Source organism: Zalophus californianus, chromosome 11, assembly GCF_009762305.2.
Source record: "Zalophus californianus isolate mZalCal1 chromosome 11, mZalCal1.pri.v2, whole genome shotgun sequence".
Classification (NCBI taxonomy): Eukaryota; Metazoa; Chordata; class Mammalia; order Carnivora; family Otariidae; genus Zalophus; species Zalophus californianus.
In genome coordinates, this window is record NC_045605.1 from 55683998 (window position 1) to 55699028 (window position 15031).

At 37.9% G+C, this 15031-nt stretch overlaps 1 protein-coding gene across 9 annotated transcripts in view; it reads right to left on the reverse strand.

The window, feature by feature from the left end:
- Window positions 1–5252: 5252 nt before the first annotated feature.
- The window catches only part of EMSY (EMSY transcriptional repressor, BRCA2 interacting), a 95940-nt gene continuing 86161 nt past the window's right edge, over window positions 5253–15031 (reverse strand). For 8 of the 9 annotated variants that reach the window (XM_027579066.2, XM_027579065.1, XM_027579063.1 and 5 more), the window contains one exon: window positions 13425–13843. In XM_027579066.2, coding sequence (XP_027434867.1) covers window positions 13649–13843 — 195 coding nt within the window. In that variant the 3' untranslated portion in view covers window positions 13425–13648. Of the gene's footprint in view, window positions 13844–15031 lie in introns of all 9 variants that reach the window. The other variant, XM_027579060.2, reaches the window with a different exon arrangement.

The following is a 15031-nucleotide window of genomic DNA, read 5'->3' on the forward strand; positions in this document are numbered from 1 at the left end:
AATAAAGACCTGATACTGAAAGTGTGGTCTGGTCCAGCAGCACTGACATTGCCTGAAATCTTGTTTAAAATGCAGAATTCAGATTCCAGGCTAGAACTGAATCCAAATCTACTGAATTAGAAACTGCATTTTATCAAGTTCCTCAGGGGGTTCAAAATGCACACTAAGGCAGATTCACTGATCCTATCACTGGGGTCAAGCTCTGCCTCTTTTTCCCTCATTTAGCCCTCTGATTTCTGGGGCAGCTCAGCTGCCTCCACCTTAGATTTTGAACTCTAGTCTGAGTCTGCTCCAGGGAGAGACTGAGCCCAAGTTTCCCCTCCTCTTACGCTTTAGTGAGGCTCTGTATTCTTGTAGCTGAGATGGAAAATTATAACTATGTTCATGATAATGATTCTGAAGAAATAAAGAGTGGGTAGTAGAATCATGTTCAGAAAAGTATGATAATGCATTTCTCAAGTTTACCATCTAAAATGGTTAAAATTAACAACAACAACAACAATGTCCTGTTGCTTAATTTATTTGAACTGTGGCAATCCGGAAAAGTCGTCAGTACAAAATGACTCATTCCTGAGGGTTCTGAATAAGATTCTAAAATCACCACCCATGGTTTTCCTGCACTTTGAAGTGACAGAACAAATGACAACAGAGATGGGCACTGTTCTCTCTGGGTCCAGAGTGCTGATACACAAACATTTCACAACAATAACATCCTCATCCCCAAACAACCTGCAATAGGGATGTTATTTCTGGATGTGCTTGTGCATTTTAGTTAGTGAGCATTTGTGCACCTGTGGGCAGAGCCCCAGGGCCAGTCTGGGAGTTTTCTATACAGCCAATCAACACACTTGTGCCTCCTCCACACCGGGTACTTTTTCCTAAGGCCATGAAGATGAATCCAACTCTCAAGCAAAACTTCCGGGGAACAAACATTAGGAGCCATAAAGGAGATGTAGAGCAGCCATAAAGGAGATACAGATGAGGTGAAGAAGGAGAGAGTCAGGGAAAGCATCCAGGGTGAACTTGGAGACGCAGAGAGAAGGGACCCTGGTCAATAATCAGAGGTCAGTGCATTGTGTGTGAGGAGGGGACAGCCTGTGCAAGGTACAGAGTGTGAAAGGACTGGACAGGGTTCTTCTTCCAGCAGGACAACAACCTAATGCTAAGGAAGAAAAACTCAAAATAAATAGCTCTTTTAATCATGTAACAGCCTCCAGGTGACTGCTCTGAGTTCACTGCCATCTAGTCACCAGACACCCCATCTTAGAGTCCTCTACCTAGTTCATTTTACTCCCTTGCCCATGGAAGAAGTCCACCCTTCTTCCAAGAGCCTCAGCTCTGGGGTTGCCTTTTTGTTGAGGCCTCCACCCCAGCCCCAAACCTGACCTTTCCTCTTCTCAGCATGGATTGGGATGCCATGGACAGGTAGTAACACAGCAGGGAGCATGAATCAGAAGGGAGCTGATCTTCAACTCCTGACAACCTGAAGCTGAAGTGTTTGTAGGAAAACCAGTCAGGGATGTCTCAAGGCAGTGGGCTTTGGCTCAGGAAGAGATAACAATTGTAGACAGGAATTTGGGACTCATTAGAAAATTGAGGCAGATGTAGCTACCTGCCTACCCACTTCTGTCCCTGCATATCTTCTTTCTCTTCTGTTAAAATGGATGAACCCAGAACCTCCACAAATCTCATCTCCTACTATTCAAGAAGAGTACACCAGCAATTTGCCTCTCTTCTGCATTATAAACACTTTCTCCTCTCCACTGGATCAATCTCATCAGGAATCCCATTTTCTTATATTAAAAAACAACAGACCTCTTGGCCCCATTTGCCTTCCAGCAACTGCTCCATATCGCTGCTCTTTAACGGCAACTCATTGAATCACCTGTATTGTCTCTAATTCCCTCTTCACATCCTCCTCTAGCTTTGTCCCCAATTCCACCAAAATTGCTCTTCCAAGGTCACCTATGACTTCACATGGTTCACTCCCTGAGTCCTCATCTTACTTGATTTAGGAGCTTTATCTGTTTCCAAATAAACATGTTTCCAAGACACTAGAATCTCAACTTCCAGCTTTACCTCCCATCCTCCTAGCCATTCCTTCTCAGTCTCTTTTCTGGTTCTGCTTCATCTTCTTGACCCCTATGTACTAGACCACCCAGGGATCAGCCCTTGGAGCTCTTTCCTTTTCTACCTACCTACTTGACTTCTCCATTTGATGTCTAATAGGTGTCTTGAATTTAATTTATCCCCAACTGAGCATTTGGTATTCTCCTTCAGAATTAGATCCTCCCAGAGTCTTTCCTATCAGTAAATGGTTAGTCTCCTCTTCCAAGTTGCTCAGGACAAAAGCATAGTGTTGAGAGTGATGTCAGCAAAATGGCAGAGTAGATAGCTCCAAGCTCCTATACTACCCACACAAACTGAAACATAAGCAGAAACTACCAGAACCAGTTTTTGTCAGAACTCTGGAAAATAGTCAAAGTTTTATATAGCAACACAAATGCTGAATCAAGAAAAAGGCGACTCTGAAAGTGTAGGGTGGTTAATAAGGGATGGGGAAGGTGGGAAGAGGAATTATTATATAATGGCTACAGAGTTTCAGTTTGGGATGATGAAAAAGTTCTGGAACGAACAGTGGTGATGGTTGTACAACAATATGAATGTACACAATGCCACTGAACTGTATGCTGAAAAATGGTTAAAATGATAAGTTTTATCCCATGTATATTTTACCACATAAAAAAAATGAGACAGAAACAAAACTATAGGAAAACTTTGTGGCATTTCTACTAGCCCTCACCCTACCCTCTCCCTGGCTCCGCAATAATCTTAAGGATGCCCATGTTGCCAGGGGTGAGGCCCTGGTCCCTGCTTTTTGAAAGGAACACAGCACACTTTATTTGCAAATTATTGTGTACATTTATTCTAACCTGCCTCAGGGCTATTTGAAGGACTGAAGCAAGGCAGTCATCTCTGTTTCACCTAACTCAGAACTCAGCCAGGCTGGAAATGCAGAATACATTGCTTGTAAACACTGTAAGGCTGACAAACAATCTGCAGACAGCTAAGGCAAAAGATATGGTTGAGACACGAAAGACCACCTAAAGCCTGGGAGGAAAAGACCACGACGGTTTGAGAAATTAGGGCATTCAAAAGCACTTTATATAAAAGAGGAATTTAGAAAGCCACATACATGCTTAGAAAAGAACTGAGAGGACCTCAAGCTTTCACCTCAGGCTGGTCCCTAGGCTCAGTGGAAGTCTGGGTAAGTGTTTGAAGGACCATAGCACAAGGCCAATCTGCAAAGACCAAGAAGTGTGAGTCTGTGTGCATGTGTGTGTGTGTTTGCTTAGCTCCTGGGGTTCAAGGAAATCTCTGTCAAAACACTAGTTGAACACCTGCTGAGAAACAGAGACTTCAGTGACCACACATGAGAAGAATACAGTCTCTGGAAAAAAAAAAAAAACAGAAGACATCAGTAGACAAATGAACCAATACAGTCTTTAACAATAAAAAAAAAAAGAAAACCCAGTAAACCCTGGGGGAAAGGGGAAACTGATTTCTAGTTACCATACCATAATATTCAAATGTTCACTTTCAATAAAAAAAATCACAAAGTATACACATAAACAGAAAAATATGACCTATTCAAAGAAACAAAATTACTTGACTGACACAGTTCTCAAGAAAACCCAGACATTGGACTTACTACACAAAGAGTCAAAGGATAACATGAACGAAGAATGAAAAGGAAATACAAAAAGTGATTTGAGAACAAAATGAGAATTATCAATAAAGAGAAATTATAAAAGGAACCAAATGGAAATTCTGGACATTAAATGTACAATTATTGAAATGAAAACTCCATGGAAAACAGTATAGAGGTTCCTCAAAAAAATTATGAACTACCACGTGATCCAAAAATACCAATTCTGGATATATATTCACAGGAAATGAAATCAGTATCTCAAAGAGCTACCTGCACTCCCATGTTCACTGCAGCATTATTCACAATTGGCCAAGATATAGAAACAACCTAAGTGTCCATCAGTGGATGAATGAATAAAGTAAATATGGTATGTGTGTGTGTGTGTGTGTGTGTGTGTGTGTGTGTGTGTGTGTGTATAATGGAATATTATTCAGCCTTAAAAAAGAAAATCCTATCATTTGCAACAACATGGATGAACATGGAGGACATTACGCTAAGTGAAATAAGTTAGACACAGAAAATAAATACTGCATGCTCTCACTTATATGTGAAATCTTAAAAAGTCAAAGAAGAGCACAGATTGGTGGCTGCCAGGGGCTGGAGAAATGGGAGATGTTGGTAAATTAAAAAAAAAAAAAAAAACTTTACTAGAGGGGTTTCTATAGAAAATTTGTGCATGCAGAAGACAGAATGAGTAAACTTGAAGATAGGACAACTGAAATTATCCTGTTACAGAATTATCCAGGAACAGAAAGGGAAAAAAAGGGAAGAAAAATTTATTAAAAGCACCTATGCAACCTGTGGGACACAATCAAAAGGCTCAATATATGCATTATGGGAGTACCAGGAGGAAAAGTGAGAAAGGGGCAGAAAGAATATCTGAAGAAACAACTGAAAATTTACCAAGTTTGATGAAAGACATGAATCTACATTCAAGAAGTTCAATGAACTCCAAGTAGGATAAACTTACAGAGCTACACTAAGATATATTATAGTCAAACTGTCAAAAGAAAAGAAAATCTAGAAAGAAACAAGAGGGCAGCAACTTGTCAGGTACAAGTTCTCCTCAATAAGGTAAATAGCCAATTTCTCACCAGAAACCATGAAGCCTAGGAAGGCAGTGAGATGATGTAAAGTGCCGAAAGGAAAAAAAACTGCCAATCAAGAATTCAATATCCAGGGCAACTGAGTGGCTCAGTTGGTTAAGCGACTGCCTTCGGCTCAGGTCATGATCCTGGAGTCCCGGGATCAAGTCCCACATCGGGCTCCCTGCTCGGCGGGAGTCTGCTTCTCCCTCTGACCCTCTTCCCTCTCGTGCTATCTCTCATTCTCTCTCTCTCAAATAAATAAATAAAATCTTAAAAAAAAAAGAATTCAATATCCAGCAAAACTGTCATTCAAAAATGAGGGAAAAATTAAGACATTCCCAGATGAACAAAAGCTCAGGGAGTTCATTACCACTAGATCTTCCATAAAGAAATACTAAAAGGAGTCCTTCAGGGGTGCCTGGGTGGCTCAGTAGGTTGAGCATCTGACTTTTGATCTTAGCTCAGGTCTTGATCTCAGGGTCCTGAGTTCAAGTCCCATGTTTAATAAATAAAATGAGTCCTTCAGATTTAAACAAAAGGCCACTCGACAGTTAGTTGAAGCCATATGAAGAAATAAAGACCTCCAGTAAAGGCACCTACATGGGAAAATATAAGAGCCAATATTATTGCATTTTTATTTTGTAACTCCACTTTTTATTTCCTACGTGATTGAAAAGACAAATGCATAAAAGTAATTATAAATCTATTACTGGACACACAATGTATAAGGATGTAATTTGTGATGACAACAATGTAAAGGGGAGATGAAGCAATATAGGGGCAAAGTTTTGTATGCTATTGAAGTTAAATTATTATCAATTCAAACTAGGCATAAATTTAAGATGTTAAATGTAATCCCCATCATAACCAGAAAGGAAATATCTAAATATCTAAAAAATGTACACAAAGGAAATAAAAACAGATCAATACAAAAAAAAAATCAATTAAACACAAAAGGCCATAATGGAGGAAACGAGGAATTTTAAAAAGTATTAGACATGGCAAACAAATATCAAATGGTATAAGTAAATCCTTCCTTACTACTAATTACATTAAAAGTAAATGGATTAAACTCTCCACAATCAAAAGCCAAGACTGGCAGGTTAGATTAAAAAAGGATCCAATATGTTGTCCATAAGAGACTCGTTTTAGATGCAAAGACGTAAATGGGTTGTAAATTAAAGGACAGAAAAATATATTTCATGCAAATGGTAACCAAAAGAGAGCTGAGGTGACTATACTAATATCAGACAGAATAGACTTTAAGTCAAAAACTGTTACAAGACATAAAGAAGGACTATATACTGATAAAGGGGTTGATTCGTCAAGAAATAAATATACATGTACCAAACACAGCTCCTAAATATATGAGCCAAATATTAATAGAACTGAAGGGAAAAGTAGCTCACAATAATGGAGACTTCTGGAGACTTCAGTATACCACTTTCAATCATAGATAGAACATCCACAATGGAATGAAGATAGAAATCAGTAACAGGAAGAAAACTGGACATTTCACAAATATGTGGAAATTAAACAACAAACTCTTAAACAACCAGTGATTGAAGAAATCATAAGAGAAACTAGAAAATACCTTGAGATGAGTGAAAACAAAACATACTAAAATTTACAGAATGCAGCAAAAGCAGTGCTCAAGAGAGAAATTTACAGCTGTAAATACCTACATCAAAAAAGGAAAGACCTCAAATCAATAACTTAACTTTACACTTTGAGGAACTAGAAAAAGGGCGGGGAAAAAAAAAAACAAAACAAAAAACTAAGCCCAAAGCTAGCAAAAGGAAGAAAATAATAAAAGAACAGAATGGAGATAAATGAAATAGAGAATAGGAAAACAAGAGAGAGAACAATAAAAACCAAAAGTCAGTTTCTTGGGAAAGATCATCAAACTGACAACCCCTTAGATACTGACAAAGAAAAAAGAGAGAAGACACAAATAACTAAAATTAGAAATGAAAATGGGGACATTATTGTTGTCCTTGCAGAAATAAGAGGATTATAATATTATGAACAACTGTACACCAACAAATGAGTACCTAAATGAAATGGACAAATTCCTGAAAACACACAAATTACCTAAACTGACTTAAGAAGAAAGAAATAGAAAATCTCAACAGATCTATATAACAAGAAAGGAGATTGAATCAATAATCAAAAACTTCTCAACAAAGAAAAGTCAAGGGACTAGATGGCTTCACTGGTGAATTCTACCCAACATTTAAAGAATTAAACCTAATCCTTCTCAATCTTTTCCAAAAAATTAGAGGGAACACTTCTTAACTCATTTTATGAGGCATTGCCCTAATACCAAAGGCAGCTAAAGACATCATAAGAAAATTACAGACCAATATTCCTCATGAACATAGATACAAGAATCCTTAACAAAATACTAGCACATTGAATGCAAGAGCACATTAAAAGGATTATATATATAACCAAGTGGGATTTATAAAAGGAATGTAAGAGTGGTTCAACATAAGAAAGTCAATCAATTTACATTTATAGAACAAAGGGAAAAACCCACACAATCACCTCAACTGATGCATAAAAAGCATTTCACAAAATCCAACACCCTTTCATAATAAAAAGACTCAGAAAAGTAGGAATAGCTTCCAGTTCTCTCTCTGACCTTATACCCTACTACTCCCTCTCTCCCCATTCACTCTGACCCTTTTTTTTTTTTTTTTACTGTTCTTTGAATATGCCAGGCACAGATCTGTATGCTATTGTTCTTGCTGTCCCCTCCATGTTGAACACTTTCTGCAGACATCAGCCTGGCTGACTCCCTCACTTCCTGCAGTTTTCCAATTCACCTTTTCAGTGAGAACTTCCCTGTCTATTCCATCTAAGATTTAACACCCATAGATCCTAGAATTTCATATTCTCCTTACCCACTTTTCTTGTTCTAATTATCATGATACTATTTATTTTTAACTTATATTTATAGTCCATTTAGAATGTAAGGTACATAGCACAGGTTGTTTTATTTTTCCACTATTTGTTCACTGCTATATCCTAGTGGCTAGAACAGTGCCTGGGTCATAATAACTGCTCAATATTTATTCAATGATTTAACTAATTAATCCATATATGGTAGAGGTCAAAGTGATAGCATAGATGATCGACCCTGGTGAACTCTACCATGCAAGGAAATAGCAGTTGATCCTGTGGAGAACCAAATAGGATGCTACTGACCTGAATATGAGAGTGAATCCTAATCAAGATTATCAATGATTCCACTAAACTCTTTCTAACAAACTTGAATATGTTGATATTCAAGGGCATAAGAGAAAAAAAAAAATCCAGAAAGCTCAGCACCTCTTACTTTAAGCTGAAAGAATTCAGAATGACTCCTTAGAATACTGCATTTCAAGGACCCTCCCAGAGGCACACTGTGAGAAATTGCAAATAATTCACAGTAGATAACCAATGTAAGTGCTAAGTAAACATATTATTTCTCCCCAAATGCTAGAGGAACCCAGCAGTGGGGTGGGATAAGTTCCCCTTGAACACATCCAGGCAGTCTTAGTGAAGGATGTGGTTTTCAAGCTCGGCTTTGAGGAATGAGTGAGCCTTTCAAATACAGAGCAAAAACTGTATGTGTGATGGGGGGGGGCAGGGAGTAGGTCGGGGTAGTGAAATAGGTTATGAATCTAGAGATGTAGACTGAAGCTTTGGCTAAGCCCTTGAATGCCACAGACTCATACTACATATTGGGGAACCAGCGAAGATGTTTGAGAAAAGGACATAAGGAGATGAGACTGGCATCAAAAATGAAAGGTCAAATGTATTTTTCTGTTCTAATGAACCAACATTAACTCCAAATATTTTGTACATGTATTAATTCATTTTGCCGGTTCAATGGCTTAAAACTTTGCAGTGACTTCTTGTTGTTCTAAGAATAAAACCTCAAACCTTTATCGTAACCTGCAAGATCCACACAGAGGTCTGTCTCTACCTTCTGCTCCCACGCTCGCTGCCTTCACTCACTGTGTTGCTGCGACACTGGCCTACTCAGAGTTCCCTTCTCCCCAAGCCCCTCCTACCACAGGGCTTTCATAGCTGCTATCCTTCTGCCTGGACAGCTGTCCCCCATCCTTTTTGCCTAGTTAAATCCTCTTCCTTCAGATCACTTTATAATTCCTTTCTGAGCAAAACTCCCCAACCTCAGTATTTATATACTTATTTTTCCATCATAGCACTTAGCGATGAATACATTTAGTTGCTATCTTTGACTCATATATCTCTTTTACTAGGCTGAAGTTCCATGAGCGTAGGGGCTTCTTTCCCTGGCTCTTATATACCCAGTGTCTGCACGTAGAAAAATGCCCAGTAACTAACTATCTGTTGGAAGGAAAAGAGAAAGTCAGGACATGTAAAAGTGGGAATTAGATAACATAGTAGTATAAACCATTCCATCTTGTGCTATCCAAAGCCTCTTAGAGCTTGTCCAAGCTCACATGGCTTATCAAGATTCAAACCTAGGCTTTTTTTTTTAAGTAAGCGCCATGTTTTCAGTTACAGTCTGTGTGAGCAAGGAAGAGGTAAGAAAGCAGAGCAAGACTTCTCACAAGTACAAATCTGATCGTATGGTGTTTCAATCCTTTTTTCAATATATAGGTCATCAAGCCTCACTTACTTAAAGGCTTATAAATCTGTAAGCAGAGGCAGCAGACTGTTTTCTCACTCTTTTCTGGAAAGGCCTTGCTTATATGGTGCTTTTTCACTCTACTTCCTCTTACCTGGGATTCGTGACACATAACTGAACTCAAAAAACAAACGTGTGTGAGCAACTCTGTGTAAAGGCACCTAAGACTGACAGATTATGTTACAGGCCAACATCAAGTTCCCCTGTCTTTCCAAAAGCCAATCCTATGTTTGGTGGCACACACACACTCCTATATAGAAAGTAGCAACTTGGGGATCAGCAGGATGCCTATTAGCATATAATCTGTGCGTTTTGGTACTTCATTTGTCTCTGAGCCTTCGTTTCCATTTATAAAGTGGGAGTGGTATAAATACTAGACTTAAAAAATAAGAGCACCTAACTCTGTGCCTGGCATTTTTACATGCACTATTTCATCGTCTTCACAATAACTCGAAGGGGGTCAGAAACACTCAACTTTGTATTACGGGGACGGACTGGGACTTGCTCAAGCTCCTATGATCCATTAACACAGGAACCTGGGACTCAAATCCAGACCACTTGGCCACTATTTCCTTGTACTATGTCTCTTATCCTAGCAGGTCATTGAGAGAACCTCACAAAGAAATGTATTTAAAAGTGTTTTCAATTATAAAGCTCTATGCAGTTTTAAGAATGTTAAGCAATTTGTTCCATTAGAGAGGAAGAAGTAAAACGTAATTAAAGTTTTAAGGGTGATGAATTAATTACCAGAGAACAGGTTACTTTTAAGAGTGGTATTATTGCCTGTACTTCAAAAGTTCTCAATTTAAATAATAAAATAGAAAATCATTTAATTTAAAAATGGGCAAAGGACATTTCTCCAAAGATCTTTGAATGGCCAATAAGCAGAGGGAAAGATTCTTATCATTAGCCATCAGGGAAATGTCAATCAGAACCACGAGGTACTACTTCACACACTAAGATGAATATAATTTTAAAAAATAATAAAAACAAAAAACGAATAATAGCAAGCACTGGTGAGGATGTAGAAAAAGTGGAACTGTCCTATACTGCTGTAAAATGTGCAGTCACTGTAGAAAAGATTTTGGAAGTTTCTCAAATCATTAAACATAGTTACTGTAGGACCCAGCAATTACACTCCTAGATATATACCAAAGAGAACTGAAAACATATGTAAAAACTACACAACTGTCCACAGCAGGATTATTCAGAATAGCCAAAAAGTAGAAACAACCCCAATGTCCATCAACCAATGAATGGATAAATAAAATGTGCTATATCCATGCAATGGAATATTACTGAGCCATAAAAGGGACCAAAGAACTAAAACATGCTACAACCTTGAAAATACTATGCCAAATGAAAGAAGCCAGTCACAGAAGACCACGTATTATATGATTCCATTTATATGAAATGTCCAGAATAGGCAAATCCATAGAGACAGAAAGTAGATTCGTGGTTGCCTAGGGCTGGGTGATGGGGTATTTCAGGGGTAACAGCTAAGGGGTACAGGGTTTCTTTTTAGGGTCATGCAAATGTTCTAAAACTGGCTGTAGTGATGGCTGCCCAACTCTGTAAATATAGTTAAAATCACTGAACTGTACACTTTAAATGGGTGAATCGTATGGCATGTGAATTAATTTCAATAAAATATTTTTTTTAAGTTCTCTTAAGTTCAGCATAAACTGCATTCTGCAATGTAAGGCATTTATCAAATTTTAAACCAAATGGGTTTTTCTTATCACTGCCTGTAACAGTTGTTGGGACTCTAAAAATTCTGTAGTATTTGCGGCATAATCTCTGAATATCTTTTACAAGGACTGACTTAAAATTATTTAATTTATGAACTTAAACATATGAAATAGAAATAGATCTAATGCTACGACTTTCAGTAAAAGGATACCTGGAGATCCATATATGGCATCACCATCCATCCACTTAATCAAGAAACCTAAGAGTCACTCGTGTTTCCTCCTTCCTTCGGCCCTGGCATCCATTCCATCAGCAGGAAGCTCTGTTTGTAAACTCCGTAAGGGTAGGATTTTCTGTTTATTTACTGTGGAACCCCTGGTGCTTAGAACAGTACCTGACATGTAGAAGATGTTTTAAATAATATTTGCTGAATAAACAAAAGAATTCACGCTCTCCTTGAACGTAATACCTTTGAAAGAAAAAAAAATGTTAAATCCCTCACTTGACAGTTTGTTAATATATACACACTAATTTTTAAAAGTGTAGCTTGTGGAAGTTTCATCTGCCATTCCAGTTGCTGGAAACATATTAAGGCTAAATTCTCAAAGGGACACAGGTATGCTATGCTGCCAGAATATGGAGAAGTAGAACGTGATAACTTTATTCAAGTTTGCTCTTGTTACCTGACCCGTGAATATTTAAAAGATATTTTATTTTATAAAAACTTACATCTGTAAGTAATAGACTGACCATAACAGAGGGCTTAACCTTGAATACATGGTTAGGCTTAGGGGTCCACAAACCCCTAAGATTGTATGTAAAACCTAACATGTCAATTGGTATGCATGTCTTTTTGGGGAGAGTTCATAGTGTGATCAGATTTCAAAGAAGCCTATGACTGGAGAGGTTAAAAAGTTACTTAACTAGAAACAATCACAAAGTCTTTTAAACATGAATTTGTACAATAAAATAAAATCCAACAGCCCCATCTATGGGTAAGTCATTACCGCTCAGGAGAAATGATGGCAACTACCAGAGGTCAGTGCATCTTATAAATGCTTGTGTTTAAATCTTCAGTGTCACTCTAGTGGGAATTTATTAACTATAGTATCACAGTATTTTTTCTAGATATAGATGCAAAAATTAGGAGACTGTTGATGAAATCTACTTACAGTACTTCAGCACCAAAAAATTGGGCAGTTATGCTGATATATGTATGTACAGTTCAACATTTGTCAGTCTTAAAATGCTTATTTATAGTGAAATCTATATAAAACCGTTAAAAACTTTTCTATTTACATTTTTTAAAAAAAAAATGAAAAGAATTGCTTCCTTTGCCACAACCTGTCAAAACTGACCGTTACCCTCCCACCCTCTTACCCCTCACTCTACTTGTGACAGACAGTGATCACAAGACCCAAACATATTGCTTAAACAAACCGTGTCCTAAAAAGGCAGAATGCTTAAAAACATTACATTTAGAACTGTAAATGAATTTTTATACATTTCAAAGGGGGTTAAACAAAAGTATGTAAAAGTTATCTTCAAAGTCTCAGTCCAACATGAATGTGCAATTTCAATGTTAAGATAGCATCATATGAATAATTTTTCCTGAACATAGCTGAACATTTCCTTTGGGCCAGAAAATGTTTCTTTTCCTCTCCTTCACAATGAAACATTTTCTCTTAAGTTTTCTTAAAGGAGCAGGGAGGGGTGGGAGGTGGAAAGGGCAGGCAATCCTGGTTTACAGAAAATCTGTCAGAAAGAATATGGCCTGCTTTGAAATGTTTACATTTAAATAAATAGAAGGCAAGTGTGCTGCCTAGAGCACAAAGGAACAACAACACAATAAATTAGCATACAATTGGTGAGAATGTACAAGCCACCCAAAAAGCACTTCCCACTGGTTAGGGATCTGATTTCCACCATCTAACAAGGATTCTTTAATGCCAGTATTTTTCTAGTTATTTTATAAACTATAAACTGAGCAAATGTAAAATGTTAACCAATTCAACACTTCCAGGGATTTTCAAAAACATACAAGGTTTTTTAAAAAACTGTTCCTGACACACCATTTCAAAATACAAACTATTAACATTCTCCTTTTCTGATGGTGTTTTGCTCAGTAGAAATCAGTTGAGGAACATTCACAGGAAAAGTCTCTTTCCACTGCATGGCATACTTTTCCATCAGCTGTGGTCCAACAGAGAAAGAATATCAGGTCTTCTGTCACTGCAGATGTGCATCTTTTTCTTTTCTTTCTTTTTTTTTCTTTTCCTTTTTTTTTTTTTTAAAAAAGTACAGTCCCCTGTGAGTTTTATCTTGTTTTAAAATGCTGCTCCTGCAGCAGTTCTTGTTGAAACACTGCGATTCTGGGGTCCACAGCCTAAGCATGGGCAAAGTGCTCTCTTTAGACATCAAAAATCAAGGGCTTCCCTGGACACTTGGTAACCAAGTAGGTTTTAAAGTGCACTCCTGTTTCCAAAACACTTAGGACCGTTCAGCAGAACTCTGAGAGGGGCTGGGCTCGGTTCCATCCTCTGTGCTACTGTCTATGTCTTGCTCCATTGCCGTCTCATCGTCATCCAACTGCTGGCTAGTGAAGTTGTTTAGCTCAAGAAGCCCACTGGGCTCTACAACCACGTTGGAGCTGGAGTGACAAGGAATAGCGTACTGGGGAATGGCCTGGAAGAGAAGACACAGGAGAGAGGCTTTATGGTAAGAAAAAGAAACACGAGGATTTCCCCAACACTAAGGAAGAAAACAAGGAAACTGACATTTATTGGACAACTACTACATGCCAGGCACTGTGCTAGGTGCTTTCTCACATGATATTCTACTAAATCCCCGTAATAACACTATAAGGAAAATGTTACTCCTGTTTTACAAATGAGGAAACCAAGAGGGTAAGTGACTTAATCAAGGTCACACAGTTGGTCAAAGTTAAAGTGCCAGGATTCAAGCTCAAGTCTTCTAACAACTTAAAGTGATCTTTCCACTTCCTGATGGCACCTCTTCTAGTAAAGGAGGCTGAAGTCTGTGCCTAATTCAAGAGAGAGACTTTAAAGGACATTTTCATTTGATCATTAAGCAAATTTTAAATGTAAATGTAGTCAGATTTCACTCATTATTATCTGCAAGATACATGATTAATTCGCTGACACCACAATATATTTTAAACCCTTCAGTAACATTCAGTAACCCTTTGTAGTTAAAAGGGGAAGTTATTTATTTGGGTCACATACTAATACTCTTTCTAAAGAGGACAAAACTGTCTTTTAAACAATGAAAATACCAGTAGACAAACACATATTATGGCCATATTGCCTTGTCAGGTTCTTCTTTCTCATCTTTATCAGATGCCTTTTTAAAAGGTCTATCAGTTCACATTATACCCCTGCTTAAAGTTCTACAACTGTTTCCTATCGTGTTTGCTATAAAATCAAACTTCTTATCACGGTTCCAGGCTCATGCCAAACACACTCGTACTAGGTCTTCCCCTCTTCCTAGAATACTTTTTCTCCAAATTTCTGCATGGCTGGTTCCATCCTGTCATCTGCATCTTAGCTCAAATGCTTTAAGAGTAAAACGTTTTGAGAAGTCTTCCTTCTTTATGACCATGAAACCAGATCACTGGGTAGGTCCCACCCCCACCTCTATTACATTGTTACTTTTTCTTCATTTGTTAAATTTTTTTCTCACCCTTAGAATGGAAGCTCCAGGAGAGTACAGATCTTGATTATCTTTTTTCACTGCTAGATGCCCAGAGCTCTGAAGAGGGCCTGTCACACATTAGATGCGCAATAAACACTTGCCAAATGAATTGACCTATCTTTAACATTAAAAGTCCCAGGGCAAAACTGAATATCAGGA